Source organism: Epinephelus moara, chromosome 11 (genome assembly GCF_006386435.1).
Source record: "Epinephelus moara isolate mb chromosome 11, YSFRI_EMoa_1.0, whole genome shotgun sequence".
Classification (NCBI taxonomy): Eukaryota; Metazoa; Chordata; class Actinopteri; order Perciformes; family Serranidae; genus Epinephelus; species Epinephelus moara.
In genome coordinates, this window is record NC_065516.1 from 26,739,599 (window position 1) to 26,759,566 (window position 19,968).

At 40.7% G+C, this 19,968-nt stretch overlaps 2 protein-coding genes across 11 annotated transcripts; one reads left to right on the forward strand and one right to left on the reverse strand.

The window, feature by feature from the left end:
- The first annotated feature begins 23 nt into the window (after positions 1 to 23).
- Positions 24 to 16,737, forward strand: mak (male germ cell-associated kinase). 8 transcript variants are annotated; one of them, XM_050056869.1, is made up of 17 exons: positions 24 to 164; positions 3,474 to 3,580; positions 3,697 to 3,837; positions 4,709 to 4,763; positions 5,695 to 5,816; positions 6,396 to 6,475; positions 8,158 to 8,290; positions 8,441 to 8,612; positions 9,163 to 9,330; positions 10,258 to 10,512; positions 10,663 to 10,871; positions 11,125 to 11,264; positions 11,729 to 11,872; positions 12,876 to 12,962; positions 14,492 to 14,611; positions 15,669 to 15,764; positions 16,006 to 16,737. In XM_050056869.1, the coding sequence occupies exons 3-17, from the start codon at positions 3,734 to 3,736 to the stop codon at positions 16,164 to 16,166; spliced, it is 2,046 nt and encodes a 681-aa protein (XP_049912826.1). In that variant the 5' UTR covers positions 24 to 164; positions 3,474 to 3,580; positions 3,697 to 3,733; the 3' UTR covers positions 16,167 to 16,737. The 8 variants fall into 8 exon arrangements, with proteins under 8 accessions (XP_049912826.1, XP_049912825.1, XP_049912829.1 ...); XM_050056868.1 differs by lacking the exon at positions 6,396 to 6,475 and adding an exon at positions 6,797 to 6,879; XM_050056872.1 differs by lacking the exon at positions 15,669 to 15,764.
- A 151-nt stretch (positions 16,738 to 16,888) lies between these two features.
- On the reverse strand, positions 16,889 to 19,968 carry tmem14ca (transmembrane protein 14Ca). 3 transcript variants are annotated; one of them, XM_050056881.1, is made up of 5 exons: positions 19,860 to 19,968; positions 19,281 to 19,365; positions 17,577 to 17,678; positions 17,333 to 17,420; positions 16,889 to 17,091 (listed from the first exon to the last, which is right to left on the reverse strand). In XM_050056881.1, the coding sequence occupies exons 2-5, from the start codon at positions 19,354 to 19,356 to the stop codon at positions 17,034 to 17,036; spliced, it is 324 nt and encodes a 107-aa protein (XP_049912838.1). In that variant the 5' UTR covers positions 19,357 to 19,365; positions 19,860 to 19,968; the 3' UTR covers positions 16,889 to 17,033. The 3 variants fall into 3 exon arrangements, with proteins under 3 accessions (XP_049912838.1, XP_049912839.1, XP_049912837.1); XM_050056882.1 differs by having other exon boundaries at positions 19,857 to 19,911; XM_050056880.1 differs by lacking the exon at positions 19,860 to 19,968 and adding an exon at positions 19,464 to 19,719.

Genomic DNA, 19,968 nt, shown 5'->3' on the forward strand with positions numbered 1-19,968 from the left:
TCGCGTTTGTGTGTACGTTTCCACGGGGAGCAGTCACGCGCACAGGCACGCACCCTATGGTCAGAGCTCCTAGGTTTTAGATACTAGGTGAATTTTATCTGAAGTCACGTCGTGTTATCAGCGGGCACAGACAACGGCTGAAGGGAGAAGCTACACCCTCCATGGTGAGTTTAAAACTACACTAGGCATAGGGGACAAGGGGCTAACGGAGGGAACAAGGGACTAACGGAGGGGACAAGGGGCACGAACAAAGATGGTTGAACTCAGCTGTCAAAATGACATGTCAACTACTACAAATTTACCTCTAGTTTGTGTCAGTGAACTGGGGCCACGCCGTCTATCTGACAGAAGTTTAGATAGTTCAAATCTTTAATCATTAGGCCTATTTTAAGTTAGGCTGTGTCTAAGGTAACGTCCTAGTTTTAAGGACAGTTAGTTGAATGTGTGTGACAGCTGAGATACTTAACTACAGTTTTATTTGGCCAAGTAATCGCATTCAGAGGTTATGATCAAATTGAACTCTCTCTGTTTCAGAGTCCACGTGTGTTTTCAATATAATTGACCTTGAATAGCTTCCTAATGTCACGGGGCCTGGACACATCTTAATTCCCTTTAAATCCCTCCACAACAGATTGCAGTATGTGAAAGCTGAGTGCGTGCCAGCAGTCTTGCTTCTCGACCTGTCTTACTGTTTATTGTGTCAGGGAGACTGGGATATCAAGCAGGGGCTTGTTCAGAGAAGTAATCTCTACTTTACACTGAGAGTGGGATAAACTGAGAAGCCAAAAATAATGGACGCACATGTAACTACACTATGATTATAATTAGTCACACAGCTAAATCCAGTTTGGGCACTATCTTTGGACGGGAGTTCCCGGCCCCATTCAGTGAAATAAACACTAATCTTATTTTGTTCAGCGGCCCTTGGCTTACCTCTGTATTTCCTTTAACCTCAATATAGTAGGTCAGGAAGGAGACAGGTTTTTGCTCCACACACTTCACTGAAGTTTCATGAAAATAGCTGACAGATGGATTTCTAATCCTTACACCCTAGAGCTCACATTTATGAGGCAATTATTGCTCAGAGTGTGTGTATGCATTTCATTATTTGCTGCCAGTAAACCCATTAACCACCGTTCAGCCCAAAAAATACCTGGTTTTCCTTGACATTTAATTAACCACATTATGTCAGGGTATGGATGGTGTTTTTCAGTTAACCAGCACCACCTGTGTTAACTGCCTTACACAAAAGAAACTTTATGTGAGTTGATGAAGAAAGGTACGATTTCTTGCAACTTGTTGGTCACAACCGCTCTCATAATCAGCAACTCTTCTTTGAATCCACCCATTTAGTGGATGAGTTTATACCTGGAGGACAGGTCAAATAGCCAGATTTGTTTTGTGGAGGAAATTAGAGTACTATGAAACATGGAGCTGTACTCCGTTGCTTGGATATCATGATATATACATTTATTGGCACCACCAAAATCATAGACTTTCCCTGTGTTTTCTGTTTGAGAAACTGTCTGGGGCAACCCAGCGTGAATCCTCCGTGCAAAAGGATAAAGTAGGCTTAAAGGGTTCCAGAGAGGCGACTCAGTTTACCTTATTATCTCTAAGGTGTTAGACATGAGGCAGATGTGAGAATATTTTGAATTTTGAATTTTATTAACACAAAAGATGTGATTAAAAACAAGAATATAAGATTAGGGATGGTGCTGGAGAAAACCTGCCCTCTAGAATGTAAAATCTATTCTGTTACAAACAATATTTCTCCCCTAAACATGAGAGTATAGCAGACAAAACAAGAAAATATAATAAGCATAAATGAGACAGACACATGCACATAACACATAAACATAATTAATACATTGAGTCATTCAGATTTAAATGAGGGTAATGATGGACAGGTTTTAATGAAGTGAGGACTGTTGTTCCAGAGCATATTGTCCAAGTGTTGTGCGGTAATAGGGAAGATAAATATCCTCTGCTTGTCTTGTTGGATAAGCTGTACTTTTAAAACATAGATTTATACAAAAAAAATATTGGTTTTATAAATGTTAATATTAAACATTGGCAGCAGATTTAATTTCTTGAACAGAGGAGCCGATGATTCCCAACGATTTGCTGCAGTTGCAAACTGGACAAATTTCTTTTGGATTACAAGTAGTAGTGCACGGAAGAAGGATATGTACTGGCCCAAACGATGTGACAGTATGATGCGTAAGTTTTCTAATGATGCCCAGTGACTTCATAGTCTTTTTTAGAATTTTATTTTCCGTGTTTTCAACAACATAACTACTACTGTAATATATCCAGAGTGGAATACCAAAATACAAACATTTGCATATTGTCAATTTTTATGCCCCGATCCCTCAGAAGTGAAGAAAAAAAATGGTTGTATAGGACTAAAATGGAAGCCAAAATGACAGTACACATGTGTACATGGGCAGACACACATTTCAGACATACATAAGCAGACAGCAACATAAGTCTAAATGTGAACATACGCACACACACGCAATCATAGAAATAGATTTATACATCAGTTACAGTTGTCTCTAGCCAGTCTACATTGCAATTTGCTCTAAGTAAGAATCAATTATGAACTATCACACAGTTTTAGTGTCTTTGTATGTGTCAGAAATGGTTGCCATGTCCTGTAAAATTTACCTGTAGGTCCACCCAGCGTATACCTTATTTTGAAAACCCACTGGACATGTGTGGGAGACTCCTCCTGCTCCCACTTATAAGTGTAAGGTGAAGGCATTTGAGTGACTTCATAGTCTTTTTACACACCAACTCAGTGTGGTCTTTCCAGGACACTTGTTCATCTACTAATACTTAAGATAAAGTTTGTTTATTCTGAACCATTTTCAGCACATGATCGATAAAATTAGCTTGTGATCGGACAATATTAGTGTCATCAGCAAAGAGGATGGGTAATGCAGTATCACATTTATGCTAAGTCATGTGTGTAAAAAAAACAGTACAGAGATATTTATTTTTTACCAGAAGAAAATGCAGAATATCAGTATCACACAAGTCTGACAACCGCTGTTAAAAAAGTATTTTGGCAGAATATACTGTGCAGTATAAACAGTGTGATCACTGTGGCCTATGGCGTCAATCAAATCCTCTTGCCAGGCAGGGTGCTTGGGGACGGCGGTGGATGCCGGTAAGCATGATGGTGATGTAACATCCTATTTACATCCCTGTTGGCCTAATCTGCCTAGGGCTGGCTTTGTCATCTCCCTTGTGTGGTCATGTTGGAGCCTCCTACTAGTGAGAAGCACACCTAATCCTCCTCACTCAGGGAAAAAACAAGAAGTGGTCCTCGCTTTGCTTTGTCTTAAGATCTCTTAAAAATCCTGTTTTGTGAGCGGGTAAAGCTTCTGACTGCTGTGCACTTTGTGTTTGTAGTTGGTGTGTATCTGCTGCTGCTAATAATAATTTCCTTATTGTCACTGAAGGATCCCAAAGACACAGTGTCGACTCTTGGCTGACCTACATCACCAGCACCCAACCTTTCTAACAACGGATCAGTTACCGCAAGATGAGTTTGGATCTTCAAGAATTGGTGAGCATCCTGACATACTGGCTTTCCTGGGAAAAAGAACGGCTGAACACCTCCGGAGACGAGAGAGACATGTATCAATAAATCTGCACTGTGTTTCGCCAACTTTTGTTACGCAGACGGAAAGTTAACAAGCTGATGAAACCATCCTGAGAGATGATGAATCGCTACACCACCCTGAAGCAGCTGGGTGACGGCACCTACGGGAGTGTGCTGATGGGGAGAAGCAACGAGTCTGGAGAGCTGGTGGCTATCAAGAGGTGAGGATCATTTTTTTAAGATTAAAATATTGTTTCTCTTCGTGAGAGCGTGACAATACATTGATATGATATTAATCACCTCTCTGATATTTGCCCACATGCAGTGTTATAAAGCAGATGTACTTCAGGACTGTCATACTTTGCCCTGGGTTAACATTATACTGAGAGGGCCACTGGTTTCCTGCCATGACGGGGGCAAAACAAACCAGCTTACACGCCTTTGTTTCAGCAGCATGGCAGCAGGGTTCAATAATAGATGAGAAACTGGGGAGATGCGTCCACTGGTTGATCATTTGGTTACCATGCAAGACAATACACGCGGTGACGGTGAAAGGGAGTGAAAGTAGAGGGAGTGTGTCAGGTTGCTGACATTGTGGAAGGGCCGGCCGAAACTGGCAGCTGCCCAGAGAGGAGAAAAAGATATGTGCATGTTCTGTAACTGTTACATAATTCCAGTTGGAGGGAGAGGTAGAGAAGAGAAGAGAGCAGAGAAGAAGAGCTGTCATAAAGGTGTCCTGTACACCAGCAGCTGTGTGGGTTTAATGTACAGAGGAACACGTACTGCGATAAAGCTGATAACTTAATACATCATAATTCAAGTAGAAAGAAAACAATGGTGAAGCCTGTACAGTGTAGAATATAATATATATCACTTAACAGTCTTGAATGTACAGTATGCTGGTTTTGTTCTTGAAATGAAATGAGCTGAAATTAGAGACACCTCAGAAAAGATGAATTATTGATGGAGACAGCAGTTTTGTAAGGATAGTGTCTGTACTGCGTGTTGCCTACATTATATTCCCTGTATTTTGTAGTTAAAATATCTGATCTGTGCTCTAAATTATTGTTTGGTGTTGTCTTTCTTTCACAGAATGAAGAGGAAGTTTTATTCCTGGGAAGAATGTATGAACCTAAGAGAGGTGAAGGTAAGGATGGTGACACTTCAGGCAAGTTATGGGACAGTGGCGGCCCTAGCACATTTGGTGCCCTAGGCGAGCCTCCCCCTTTGCCCAATAATCATTTTTACTGAATAGAACTTGAACGCTTTACAATGTAAATCAATGCAACCTCCATGAGCTGTTTGTTGCAGCCACCAGGTGCTTAAAGGTGAGGAGTAATTATAACTACTAACTTTTAATTCAACTTTATCTGACATTTAACCAAAAAACAAAACAAAAAAATGATTGATAACTTGTCCTCACATTCAAAGCAGTGATAGGAAACCTTGCGTGTACAACCTTAGCATATGTGTTTCCTACATTTGCAGCAAGTTGTCCATGTTTTGCTCTCCTTTAGTTACTGAAATGCCAGCTCAGGTACCTGAATAATCTTATGATTTTTAAATATTTTCATTTTTGTGGGTCACTGTAGAAAAGGCTGTCAAATTTCAGGCTAAAAAAAATGGCATTTAGGGTGTTTTTACTGCTGTCAAATGTTAGGACAGGTCAAATTTGACCTGAATAGTATGTGTGGATTAAGTTTTCATACAATTATATCACTTTACTATAATACAGCCATTATCACCAAGAAAAGAAGACACTTATCAACACTTTTTTTTACACTATTTATTTCTGTTTGTTTTTTTTACTTGCTTGTTTTATTGACTAGTTGGCACCTGACCAGCCGTAGCACTGATCAACTTTCTATACTAGTTGTACAATGACAATTAAGGCTTTCTATTGTCTTGAAATATTATGATATCCAAACTCTGAGGTGGTATCTCGTCTCACATCACAATATCAATGTGATATCGATATATTGCCCAGCCTGACACTGTGTTTTACTGACCTGTTATTATTTACACAAGTGCCATTATTCTTACTTTTACTTTTGTTTCTTACTTATTTGTCGTACCAGTCACTGAAGAAGCTGAACCATGCGAATGTGGTGAAACTGAAGGAGGTAATCAGAGAGAACGATCACCTCTACTTTGTCTTTGAGTACATGAAGGAGAATCTCTACCAGCTTATGAAGGACAGGTAAGAAGAGAAAATTAACACACTGTAAGATGCAAATGTCTGTACAAGGTGTATAACACAGTCTAGTTTGATATCATATGAATATATATGAAGTTTCTAAATGTCAGCATCTGTTTGGGAGCACAAGCCTGACATGGCAAAAAAAGGTTTAGACACTTATTAACACTATGAATTGGTATAATTTGTAAGATCTCATAGGATCCGATGGTTTCCAGTGGAATATTTTATGTTATTGTCACCACACCATGCCATGCATTAGACACTGCTCTGTTTGTACATAGCTGCCACCCAGACTAACATCACCTCTGGGGGAAGTGCTGATGTTTTTGCTAGTTTGGAACCCCCAGGTGTACACTGCGCTGGCTCACACCTGTGTTTGTCACCTGTGAAAGGCAAAAAGCAGACAAGTCAAGAAAGCCTGTGATGTTTTAAATGGTTAAATGAATATGTTCATGTGTGTTTTAGCATATTTTACCAGTTACAGTGCGTGTGTGTGTACAAGAGCAAACTGAATGCTGTTTATGTAATGATGCTAACGTTAGCAGGCTCACAAGTATTCTATCAATTTTATGTTTGCAGAAAAAAACTGTTCCCCGAGTCAGTGATAAGAAACATAAGCTTTCAGATTTTACAAGGCCTGTCATTTATTCACAAACATGGTAGGTGTACTGTGTTCCCTTCATGCCTTGCAAGTGCATGAGCGTGGTCGCTTACTGCAAGACTTCTGCGTTTCTATAATTTATGGATGTGTGCAAGTTTTAAAGAATCTCACATAAACTCGTTCATACAAATTTATTGGTGTGTAAATGCAAACAAACACATTCACAGGCAGCCTGTGTTTGCCTTATAGTACAATCCTACACTTCCACACATCCAGGACGCATGTGCTCTTCAGGATTTCTCCTTCTTCTAACTGCTTTTCTTTAATTTCTCTTTTACCCCTCTCTCCTTCCTTTGCTGCCTCTTTGCTCCGCTGTTAGAGAGAATAAGATGTTCTCTGAGAATGAAATTAGGAACATCATGTTTCAAGTGATATCTGGGTTGGCTTTTGTACATAAGCATGGTAAGAGGCTTTACTCTATAATTCTTTACCTGTTTAAAGTAGCGTGGCCTGTCTGTAGTTGGTTTGGGTGTACTCTAAAACTTCAGTTAAAAGCCCAGTCCCTTACTAGCCCAGTGTGGCTACACATTTTGACAAATCAATGCCTGTCTCAATTAGCCAAGCAGTTTATTTTGTTTTATAGAAGTTCTTTGGACATATAAATCCAGGTTGCTGGCTGCCTCAAACCAGTGTCCATTCCTCTATTACCCTGTAAGTTAGTCATATTCCTTTAGTATGTAAGGGTCCTCAGATAAAAAGAATTAAAAGGATTTTTCATAAAAATAAAAGTTGTGAGTATTGTTTTAACAAGATAAAGTGGTGTTGTGTCGCTATGCTGGGTGCCGTAACCCTCGAGTGCCGTAACTCACTGTCTGTTGGAGCTATCAAATTCATGATTGATATATCATCTAAAGCCTAATTTTTAAACAAGTAATATTCATACTGGTTTAAAGAAACAGTTTGATTGTATTTCCTGATCTTTGCTGAGCAACAGTTTTGTATGAAAGGAATGAAAGGCCTGCCCCATATATAGGCCTGTTGATTTTAGTAATTTAAGCAAGTAATAGCCCGGGCTACTGGTTGAAGTTTTATGGTATGCTGTAAAAGAAAGTCTTGTAATTTAGTGTGACCCTCAGATAGAACACCTCAAGCTCTACGATGTATGTAAAGTACATGTAATATACTTGTTTTACTCTGTATGCCTGCTAGATATGTTTATGTTCAGATGCATTTATAGCATTTTAGCTTCCGTTGGGTATACCTGTTTCATCAGCAGAGACATTTGACTTTTATTTCACAAAAAAGGAAGGAAAGAAAGATGAAGTTCAGTAGTCTGCACGCAGTCTAAGGTTTTGCCTGTGTCTTCATGCTTAGAATTTGGATCATGTAAAGTGATCCTTCATATGCAACTACTTTCCATAGCAGAGTATATTTGTCAGAAAATATAATGCCACCTGGTTTGCTGTTTTTTTCTATTTTTTTCAAAATATAACAAAGAATTTTAATATCGTAACTGCTAAATGCACTACCAAAGTTTTTCTTTCGGTACATGTGGCAACTAATGCACAGTGCAGATAAGATAAGGTAACTAAGACAGCTTGGTTACGCACATATACACCCATTTAGCAGCTCCTCCGTTTTCCTTTTCTTGTGCTATTTGAGTTTTGCATTGCACTGAATGTAAAATACTAATATTGAATAGTTGCACTGATTGTTTGCTTGATATTAACGTCTCTACAGGTTTCTTTCATCGAGACATGAAGCCTGAGAACCTGCTCTGCATGGGTCCAGAACTGGTCAAAATAGCAGATTTTGGACTGGCAAGAGAGATCCGCTCCAAACCTCCCTACACAGACTATGTGTCAACCAGATGGTGAGCGTACTGTCAAGGCATCAGTAGCCATTTGAAACACAGAGGAGAGCGTATGCATCCATTACAGTGTGCGAGGCTCCTTGTGAGCTCCTCATTATGTTGTGTTTTTCTGTTGTCCGCTGGGTTTATTTGAGTCTGTTCTCTGTCCAGGTACCGAGCTCCAGAGGTTCTGCTCAGGTCGTCTACCTACAGCTCTCCTATCGACCTGTGGGCTGTGGGCTGCATCATGGCTGAACTCTACACTCTCAGACCTCTTTTCCCTGGCAACAGTGAAGTGGACGAGATCTTTAAGATCTGCCAAGTATTAGGCACCGTCAAAAAGGTGAGAAGAGACTGAATGTAGAGAGGTGGTTTAACTGTAAACACCCAGTGTTAAATGGATTGAAATTATATTAACAAAGATATGATTCAGTTTGTTTGGAGAAAATGTGTTCACCATATAGAAACAAACGATATGTAAGTAGGCCAGGAGCAGCGTTCCTCTCTCTGTGGTGCAAATCAGCTTAAGTGTGCTCCATGCTGAACAGGACATGCACTTCATTTAAAAAGCCCTCCCCAAAGCCATTATTATTCTTATGATTGCTGAGCAGAGTCAGAGCCCATTTTTTTGGTCTGTGACCTCAGCCACAAGGCAAGGCATTCGGTGACATTGTTTCTGGGTGTATTAGTTGTAAAAGTTTATTAGCCCACAAGAGAAAGTCTTATTTTTATTATTCATGCATATTTTACAACTGCATTTGGAAACGCAGGTGTTCAGGTGTTGGATTTCCTCTGCATCATTATAAATGATCTACACATAGAGGGAGTACACTGAGTCATGTACCCTCACAATAGTACAATATTGATGACCATCTGATTATCTCTTCTCTTAGTCGGATTGGTCAGAGGGCCACCAGCTAGCATCTGCTATGAACTTTCGCTTTCCCCAATGTGTGCCGACCCACCTGAAGACCCTCATCCCGAATGCCAGCAATGAGGCTATCGCCCTGATGAGAGACCTGCTGCAGTGGGACCCCAAAAAAAGACCCACTGCTGTACAGGTAGGCAAGACCAAGCCTCAAGGTTGAGTCTAAAGGTCTGTTTATGTAGTGGGAAGTCAAGGCTTTATTTGCTACTTCTGTTCAATGTAAATGCCATTTATTGGGAGTGACAGTATTAAGCGCTATGAATCTGCACAGAGGGGACAAAAGCAACATGTGTCTGTGACTGCCTCAAGTATAACCTGGACTCCAAGGACACACTTTTAGTTTAAACCTATGAAAACGTACCTTCTTCAGAGATGCAATTTTCATTCCAGTGCAACAACACTCACCACTACATGCAGATTATCTGTAGTCCCAATACTGAGACTGCATTAGCACCCTAATCCCAGTCATTTTAAGTAGATCTTAAGCCATACTTCATTCCCTCTGTGTTCTACCTGTGTGCTATGCGTCATACATATTATGTATAGCACATGGTCATCACATAGTTAGATATAATTTACACCCCTCTGAGACAGTTGGATTACTCTATGGGCGCTGAGTCGGAAACACCTTTCCAGAGGGAGTGACGGTGCTTTTCCATTCTCTGCTTACGAAGCTCCCAGGTGTAGGATGAATATCTACTCAGAGCCCACTTTAAGGAAGCACTTCGGAGTCATTTTAAACTTACTCAGCAAAAATGATAATGATTTGAGTTGGACGAATTCTACATTGCGTGTCCGTCATTCTTACATGCTTTCGTGTCAAATTATTATAATTGTTTGGTGTATACGTTTATGGACACGTCTTTTGCATTCACGCACACCTCCCTCAGGTTTGAGTGTGCAAGTTACACAATGCTCTGATTCATGTTGTTTGTATGTACAGGGCTTAAAGTCCGTGACTTTCTTGTTATGGACTACATAAGGTAAAAGAAGTGTTGATTTTGCTGGAAAACAGTGCTTGCAGATTATTCATAATGTATTCCCTTCTCTCCTTGCCTAGGCGCTGCGCTACCCGTACTTCCAGGTAGGCCAGATTTTAGGGCCTCGTCCTCAGAGCCAGGATGTCAAGAAAGTCCAGGCCAGGCCACAGGCCCAGAGGCAGGCCTCAGAGTCCAAGGCTGATCCCCAGCAGTCCTCCTCTGAGTCCAAAGCCTCCACATCCTCCTGCAAAAACCAAAAGCAGCAACATCATCAGCCTCTTCAGCAGATCCCCCTTCCCCAGTCTGAGAGTAAACCAGGAGGCCTTAGCCATGCAGTGAGTGTCTTAATGCAAACCACAGCTTTACTTTATTTCATGTTAAATAAAGACTTGATAATAAAACATAAGGGAATCCTTTATATTTGCAAATTGGACTCCTCCTCCAAGAAGGAAGACTTGTATGACATGTATTGTCTGCTTCTGCAGAAAGCAGCATCTCTGGGCAGTGAGAACAGCGTTGGTGGCGGTGGGATTGGGGTGCTGAAGAGTGGCCGTCGACGCTGGGGCCAGACGGTGGCCAAGACCTCAGACAGCTGGGAGGAATCTGACCCTTCAGAAACCGCCGCCTCCAACTCCAAGAAACCCAGCCTGGGGAACGCAGAGGAGGAGAGGAGCCCTAAAGAGCACCGCCCACAGTAAGTGCTGTGATGTCCGAACAGAAGTGGATCGGCAATTTGACTAAAACGCATCTTGCATAATTTAAGATGGGAGTAGATCATCTGAGTTGTGAAGCATTTTATCATTGTCATAGGGTTATAAAATTATATGCAATATGTTCTGCCCAATCTGAATACATTTTTCGACAATATGATAAGACTTCATGTGATGCACTTCTGTTACAAGTGAGGTTTGGTCACAGACCTTTAAACGTCTGGTTTCTGTTTTCAGGCCCAAGGAGCAGAAACCTTTATATTCCTTCAGCACTGTCACTAAGCTACCCAACAATGTTAAGATTGGCCAAATGGACTCTAATCTCCCAGGATCTGCCGCACGGCAGCACTATTTAAGCCAGTCACGATACTTGCCAGGTAAGACTGCACGACTGACAGCCAAGCAGGTCATCTTCATCACTGGAATGAGGTCACCACAACATAGTGTTATAAAAGCAATGTTTCCTTTCTCTTTGTGGTTTTGCATCATGTTGCGTCCTAAACTCCCCTGGAAATGACTTTTCAGACCTTGTTTATCTGAGTCAGTTGATTTATTGTCAAGCATGACGGCTTGTAGATCTAATTACATTTTGAAAAACAGCCGGTGTAACAAATTTCCTGTTTGGAAAGTTTCCCTTGAAAACTCAAATCAGCTGGTCCACAAACACAAATGTCAATAAATATTGGTCATTAAAACAAAGCATCATCCTCATATCAAGAAAAACAAAACAATCGGGCATCATTGCATTCCCCTGGAGTCGGACAGTTTTACAAAAATGCAACACGGTGATTTAAATGTTTGCACTCTTGATTTTTCATCACAAACTTCCTTTTGCTTTAAGGGCTGATCGGCAAGAATCAGTCTTCTTCTGGGGAGAAGGAGTTGAGTGGTATGACGCTGCGGGACCTGTGGGAGAACTCCTCAAACACTGTGAATAAACCCCTCGCTCCTATTGGAGGAGGATTATCTGTCAGAGCCAACGCAGGTAAGGACTGATGTCTGATATGGAGGTGTTAAGATGGTTTGATGGGGTGCGCAGTAGACGTGGCTGGAGTTTACAGATTCACTAACATGTTAAAGAAATCATATAACGAAACAACTGCGTCAACAGCTTGTAGAGCTGAATGACTTGTGTTCCCGGATATTCATGAGTTCTCTATGATTAAAAAAAGTCACTAAAAAGAAATAAGGGCCTTTTAATGCATACCATTTTTGTGCCCTGATTCTTCAGTGAATATTTCACTCTTTCAGTGCTTGTTTTACCCCCTATAACGCGTTTTGTTTGGCAACAAACTCAGACATTAAGCCTAATTATTCACAGAAAAGTGAATGACTACACCGTGACTCGTCTCATTTTGCTGTGCAGTGGAAACCTGGCGACTGTCAGTGTCACCTACAGTTACATAATATGACACTGTCCTCTCTGTGCCACAAAGGCTCTAAATGCTAATGATGCAGCTAATGTCTCCTGATCAGTAGTTATGGAGCCATTGACAAAGCAGCGTTAGGAGTGAGCCTAAGTGTCTGTGGCTTCAGAAAAGGGAGACCTCTATAAATCATTTGTCATGTAGACAGACACACAATATGGGCCCCCGCTGTGCTGCCTTCTTCTGTCTCTTTCTTTCACCTTGTCTCTCCCTCCCTATTGCTTATTCATGAGATTAAGACTGTCGGTGTAAGATCAAGTGTTTCTAAATGGCCCTCAACTGCACCCCCTGCTCATTTGTCCCACCTCCTAACATGCACACACACACCTTTTGATGCACCTATTACTCATGAATGCAACTTTTCATTAAAATCAAATAAAAGTACCTTTCTTTTTGTTTTTTCTTTCTCTGCTAACTTTAGTTGAGACACAGCTTCATCTTTGCTAACGTATATATGATATTTGTCTTTCAATTTCCTCACTGATTTCTATTTTTCTTTTCCTTCTTTCTCTCTGAATGCATGCATATCTCCTCCGACTCTACTTTTTGGTGTGAGACTAGAAGAGAATGGCTTTAAATCTGAGGATAGCCCACCAGAGAAAAGTGTTGTTAAAGAAAGAATACTGGAGAAAATTGATCTCTCCAAAGGTATTTACATGCGATGACTTCATGTGAACTGTTTTGCTGTGTTTGCAATGATGTAAGTTGACTTAAAGGGTAACTTTGGACCCTATATTCCCATTTTTTGTGTCTAAGTGACTACTAGAAACGTCAGTTTTTGAAATTGGTCCAGTATTGAGTGAGACCGCTGCAGCCGGCAATGGCAAAACAGGCTGTAATGTAACGTTAATGGGCAATTGCGCACTGTTAGTTTTTGATTTTGCCACAAATTATTATTTTAAGTGTCTTACAACATGAGAAGGACCTGACAGAGGTAGACCTTTTCTTTTATAGAGTAAGATCCTTTTTGTTTAACCAGACACAGCCTAAAATTACTATTACCAAATCCACCAGACTCCATTTAAAAAAACAGTAATTTAATTATCATAAAACACACTTCATTCAAAGTCGCTGAAACAAAATAAAATTCAGGAAAACTGCCTTGGTTCATTTTTTCACTGTTCCAACAATTAGCCACTTTGGTTTAAATAAACCCTTAATTCAACCAGTTAGATGTGTAAATATGCCGGCTCTGTACATGCTTAAATTACTGTTTATTTAAATGGAGTCTGGGGAGTTTGGCGATCGCGATTTTTGGGGCTGATTCTGGTTAAACGAAAAGGATCTTACTCTGAAACAAAAAAGGTCTGTCTCTGTGGGGATCTTTTCCATAGTGTTATCATACTTTAAAATGATAATCAGGGCCTGTCAGTGGCAAACACAAAATTTTTAGTGGATATAAATTGATGGTGCACAAATGCCCCGAGTGGCTAGATTGCAGCCGGTTTCACCGCTGCTAACAGTCTCCGTCAACCAATTTCAGAAATAGTTGCCTCCATAAGTCACGGAGACATAAGAGCATGGGAAAATAGGATCCAGGTTGAAAAATATTACAATGACCCTTTAACTGCGAGTAACTATGCTGATGCTATTTTGTATACAAACATTAATTGTAGTCAGTGTTGGCCGATGCAACCAGCTTCAGGTATTCAGCCAGCGACTTTACATGTAAAAGAACCCAGCTGCTAAAGGCTCTGCAGGAGACAAGGGTACAAATACACAGTTTAACCAGAAAACCAAGAACTCCAGTTGCTAAATAGATGTTAAATTGCACCACAACCACAACATGTTCTTAAGGGAACAATGAGGCTTTTCACTAATTACTCTGATAACCATCTGTGGCTGCTGCTGAAGCAGATCGATGGAGTCGCTGGAGAAGCTGAATGACTCAGTCACTTGGCCTCAGTCATTTGTTTGGGTCTACAGTAGCTGTTGCATATGCAGCAGCCACTTCACACACACTCACACAAGTGATTTGTATCAGTAAAGCCAAGTGTGAGAACATCTATTAGGTGTGTTTACCAAAGTTTTCTTCGTTTGTATGCTTTTGTGTTTTAAATGGTGCACGTTATTTTAGCTCTAGTGACGCTGACTGGAAGCAAACGCTGGTCGGACACCTGGAGGGTGTAACAATAAAATACACACAAAAATAAAGTCATATCTTTCTCTTCTTTTAGGGAACTTTGTCAGCACCAAGTACAACCTGTCTGGTGGTTATATCCCTTCATTCCAAAAGAAAGAGGTGGGCTCAGTGGGACAGAGGATCCAGCTCGCTCCTTTGGCCGGCCAGCACACAAGTAAGATTTTATTCCATCTAAGTTAAGAGAACAAAGTGATTCCTGGTACTTTTAGGTCAGATAACCTCCCCATGTTCCCACTTGTCTGGCTCAGAGGCTGCACTCCTCGTCAAAGAACAAGTTTGGTATCTTTAATCCTGAACCCTATTATCCCATGCTTTTGTGTCAAAATGATTAATGGGAACAACAGCAGCTCTGTTTGTGTCGTCAATTTACGTCCACTAAAAGCGCTTGTTTCTACCACTGACAGGTTCATCTTATCATTTTAAATGTCTGACAACATTATGGAAAGGATCCTTACAGAGATGGATCTTTTTGTTTAAGAGAAAGGTCCTTTTCTTTTTTTGTTTTTTAAATAAACAGTAATTCTGGTGTGTATAGAGCCAGCATGTGTTTACATCTAACTGTGTGAAAAAGGTTTATTTAAACCAAACCAAAGTTGGTGATTGTTGGAGCAGTGAAAAGACAAACCAAGATGGTTTTTCTAAATTTTATTTTGTACACATACACTCTTCAAAATATACAGAAACAGTTGTGCAAATTTAAATAATAGCAGAGCCTATATGATATATCAACACAGACATTTTTCCAAATATAAATACATGCTTAAGTGGCTCATACAGATCCTTTCCGTAATGTTAGACAAATAGAGTAATAATCTGAGCCTATTTGTCACAAAAACAAACACTTTAAGTTAACGCAAATTGACGGTTTAAACACACCCCAGATAGTTACTTTGCAGCCTGTTTTGCTGCTGCCGGCTGCTGTTTCAATTTCAGTTTCAAAGTTGCTGTTCCCATCAGTCACTGAGACACAAAAACATGGAAAATTAGGGTCCAGGTTGAAAAATACCACACTTACCCTTTAAGTAAATCCTGTTTATGTAGGTCTGTTCTGTGAGAATAACTGCCGTCTTGTATGGTCATCCTTTACTCGACCATTATGCCATGGCTGACTACTCTTACTTCTTTTCTTATTTTTCTTTTCTTCAATATTTCCATCCATACTCTCACTCACTGGTACTATGTTTCTCCTCTCTCTCTCTTCACTCCTTCAGTCAGTCTTTCTTCTTCTCCTGATAATAAAAAAGAAAAATCGAAATCTGCAAAAGCCAAGACCGTATCCAACTCATCTCTGAGTGAAACTAATGAAGGTATTGCCGTTTTCTAGTCGCTGCTATAAAGGTTTTTTACACTTGCTTGAATTATTTTGTCATATTTTTAGAGCTGTTCCTCTGTATTGTTTCCCTGTCCTTTGCTTTTGCTTACAACATTTGTCTCTTTACTTTTGATGCTTCAAAAACATCATGTTTAACTGCTGTTAATAAAGACAGATACCTTATAGCTACTGTATTAATTGAATAGACGAACTGACTGACTGGCATGTTCCTCCAGATTACGAGGGCTGGAAGAGGAGGGCAGACAGGACTCAGATGAAGGGGAGCAGCTACTCCGCCCTGGGGAAAACCTCTGGGAATCTCCTGACCAGAGCGCCGGCTGTACAGCCTGTCCACGGCAGGGTGGACTGGACATCCAAATATGGTGGAAATCGGTAGTTCAGAAAGAATGTTGCGCAGCTTGTTGGACTGTGTTGCCTTGTGGTGCACATCTTTGGCTAAGGAAGGTAACTGCAAGCAGAGTTAGAAACACACTCAAACCTGGAGGAAATTCTGTAAGTTCCCTGAAACAGAAATTTCCAATATGGAGGTAGGTGGTAGCAGTCAGAGTAGTCACAGATGTACATCCCACACTCTGAGGAGACATTTTTAATGCCACAGTGGCATGATTTTGTTTCCAGAGAGCCTTAGAGATGTAGGATCGAACTGTAAATGTGCACTAGTCTCTGTCTTTCGGAGATAACGGTTGCCATGATGCTGAATCAAGACTGATGTTGTCTGCAAGACAATCCCACTGAACTCCTGTGGGATCCAGTGTGAGCCAATACTACTGTTAGTGTTGGGGTATTCTCAATAGACTTTAAATGTAGCATCTAACCTTTCTTTTTTTACTAGTAGTTTAAGTATTGTTTTACTACAGATGACAAAGCGGTCATTAATGAATGTTTTCCTACAATGCTGTTTCCTCTGCTTTTACTCTCAGAAAAAAAACCTTCAGTGTAATGTCTACAGAAATGATTGCTAATTGTGGGTGCTGTAAGACAACTGCACACCTCTTTGTATTATGCATTGAATTCACTGAACATTTTGTAAACCTTTTTATACAAATAAATATGTGAAAGTTCTTAAAGCATTCATTCAAAAAAAGGACAAGACAACCATTCCTATATATAAACAAGGTATTATATTTCATCCTCAAATATACACTTCTTTTTTTGTTACAAAATGACATTAACAGTGAATGACAAGTGCTGACAGGCTGCTCCTTAAACAGAAGATTGGGTACACATTAGAATCTTCACTCCATCAGGTACTCTGGGGTTTCTGGAACAACGCCAAACTGAGCTTCCCCACCATCAGGAGACTGAAACAAGAAAAAAAGGACATATCACATCCCTGACTTTGACTTTTAGCTTCAGAGCAGGAGTGATCAACAGTAAAGGTCTATTTAATGATCCCATTACAGACACATTTATCAAGAACATTTGCTTCCGTAGAAATAACCATCACACCGTCTTACTGTCATCCTTACCAGAAATCCTCATTAGCTTCACCTTGAATATGTTCATGCACGTAAAGTCAGTGAAATGGTATTAGATGGATACCTTGCTCCAGCCATCAAGCCAGCTGGCATTAACTTCCTGGATGCGTAGAACCTCTTTCCCATGATGCCTGTCAGAGCTCCTGATGTAGCTGGAAGACACCACGTGGTGGAAAATGTCAGTGGAGAGTGGTTAATCAGGATGGATTACAACCATAGAGACACATGATTGTCCTTAAACAGAAACTCTTCACCTATCCCCGTGCAGCACATTCACATCATGTGCAGTATATTCTTAGTATACTAACCGAGGGACACCCAAATGTTATTGGGGTCATTGGAGATCTGGTAGGCTCCCAAACCTGCCAGGCCACCGAAGAGAGCACCGGCTGCCAGGGAGGGGACGCTGCCTGAAAGACAACACAAAGCAGGCCTGTACCTGATATCCACGAGACTGGAGAGCAGGGGTGTAGTGGAGGATATGTGCAGGTATACGAGGTATACCCACCTCTTTTTCTGGCTGTTTATGGTATACCTACCTATCAGCCACAAAGGCACAGGAATATATTTGGCTACCCATGTACAGTGGCATGCAAAAGTTTGGGCACCCCTGTTCAAAACTTCATTTACTGTGAATAGTTAAGTAAGTAGAGGATGAGCTTCTTTGGGCTTCTGTTGCAACCAGTGGCACAGCGAACATTTCACAGGTAGAGGGAGGAATGGATAGAGATATATTCCAGCTAATTCGGGAAGCAAACATCACAGCATCTGTTAAAAAGCTGAAGATGAAGAGAGGAAGGCTTCTATAACTGGACAATGATCCTGAACAAACACACCTCAAAATCGACAATGGACTACCTCAAGAGGAGCAAGCTGAAGGTTTTGCCATGGCCCTCACTGTCCCCTGACCTAAACATCATTAAAAATCTGGGCCCTCCATCCATACTGCAGCCATAGAAACATAAAATACAACATAGCACATAGACAACTCAACATATCCATGTAGCAATAAGAAAAATAGAAAGCTAAATAAATGTATAAATAACAGCATATGCTAAAAAGACCTCTTAATCTCCTACCAGAGGGCAGCAGCTCGTACTCTGTATGCAGAACACGAGGAGTCATTGATGATCTTATTGGACTGTTCAAAAATAGACTGCATGGAAATGTGCTCTTTGACACCTATTATTTCCCACACTGTATGGATCAATCGAAACTACTAAGACTGCCTGATAAAAAATCTTACATCTCAGACAATGTGAGAAATGCAACCACTGTTGTAATCTGCTACAGAGACTATCGACATGTGGGTTCCAAGTTAGGGAGTTGCCGATAAAGACACTGAGATATGTGTATCTCCATAAAGAAGTCAGATGGGTCGCAGTTCAAGATGGCCCAAGAATCTCACAGAGGTAGACGCCTTTTGCAATTAAGAAAATCCTCCAAACAAGAATTTAAACACTCATAGCTGGTTACAAAAATCATTTAGTAGCTGTAATACCTGCCAAAGGGGGCGCTACTAAGCACTGACCATGCAGGAGGCCCAAACTTTTGCTTCAGGCCCTTTTCCTTTTTTATTTTTAAAGTGTAAAAGATTGAAATTAAAAAGTAATCTTGCTTAAAATACTGAAGAAATGTGTCACCTTTAACTTGATGCCTTTTGGAAATCAGTCAATCTTCTACTTACTTAACTACTCACAGTGAATTAAATTGTGACCAGGGGTGCCCAAACTTTTGCCTGCCACTGTCCATAGCAGCACACTAACCTCATCAACTACTATTACACCACTGCTGAAGAGCATTGATTGACAGGTGTGTTATGGGAGAGACATATCCTAGTTTTAAAATGCAAAGAACTTCAGAGACGCAGTGATGTATAAAATAAAGTTAACAATTACGCAAATACCACATCAAACATCATTATAATCTCAAAACTTTGGTGCTTTTTAAATATTTTAAACACCTGAAGAGTGTTTCCTTCCACCGTTCCCCACATTAAATACAGCACATACCTGCTTTCACATAACCGACGACTCCCCCGGATGCAATGAGGGCTGCGTACCCATATCCTACCCAGTCCACAGACATGTTGGACACCTGCAAGAGTCACAGCGTGTGAGTGGCACAACAACCTCAATGTGAGCGGTAACTATTTAATTAAGACGACTTCCTGTTGCCAACTTAATATCACTTACATATGGTAATATATCTAAAGGACTGTCTGGGTGCTGCAGCACGGAGCTGTTAGCCAAAACTAGCTGAGGCAACAGCAGATACAGAAGCATTGTAGTATTAGAGATATTGTTTCCCGCAGTGACACAGCAGCTGTTGTCAGTTTGTGATCAGGGCTCGTTACATTTTGGCTCCACTCAGGGTTTTGTGTGTGTCTGGTGTGTGAGATAAGGCTAACTGCTGTACAGAGCCTTAGCTCGGCACCAGGAACACAAGCTAGCATCTCTGTTGTTACAGCACACAGGGCTAACACCGAAGCTAACTGAGCATATACGTCATTGTTTGTTATAAGGTTAGAGATTTAAACGTTTAAGAATGTCAAATATAAAACTGAAAACGCAGATATAGCTACATACAACCTTGCTCTTCAGGTTTGCCCTCTGTTACAATCAACGGCAGCTTGTTTTCCACCGAGCACAAATGACTGGTGCACAAAATAACTGGAGGGTGGCTGATGGGAAATGTAGG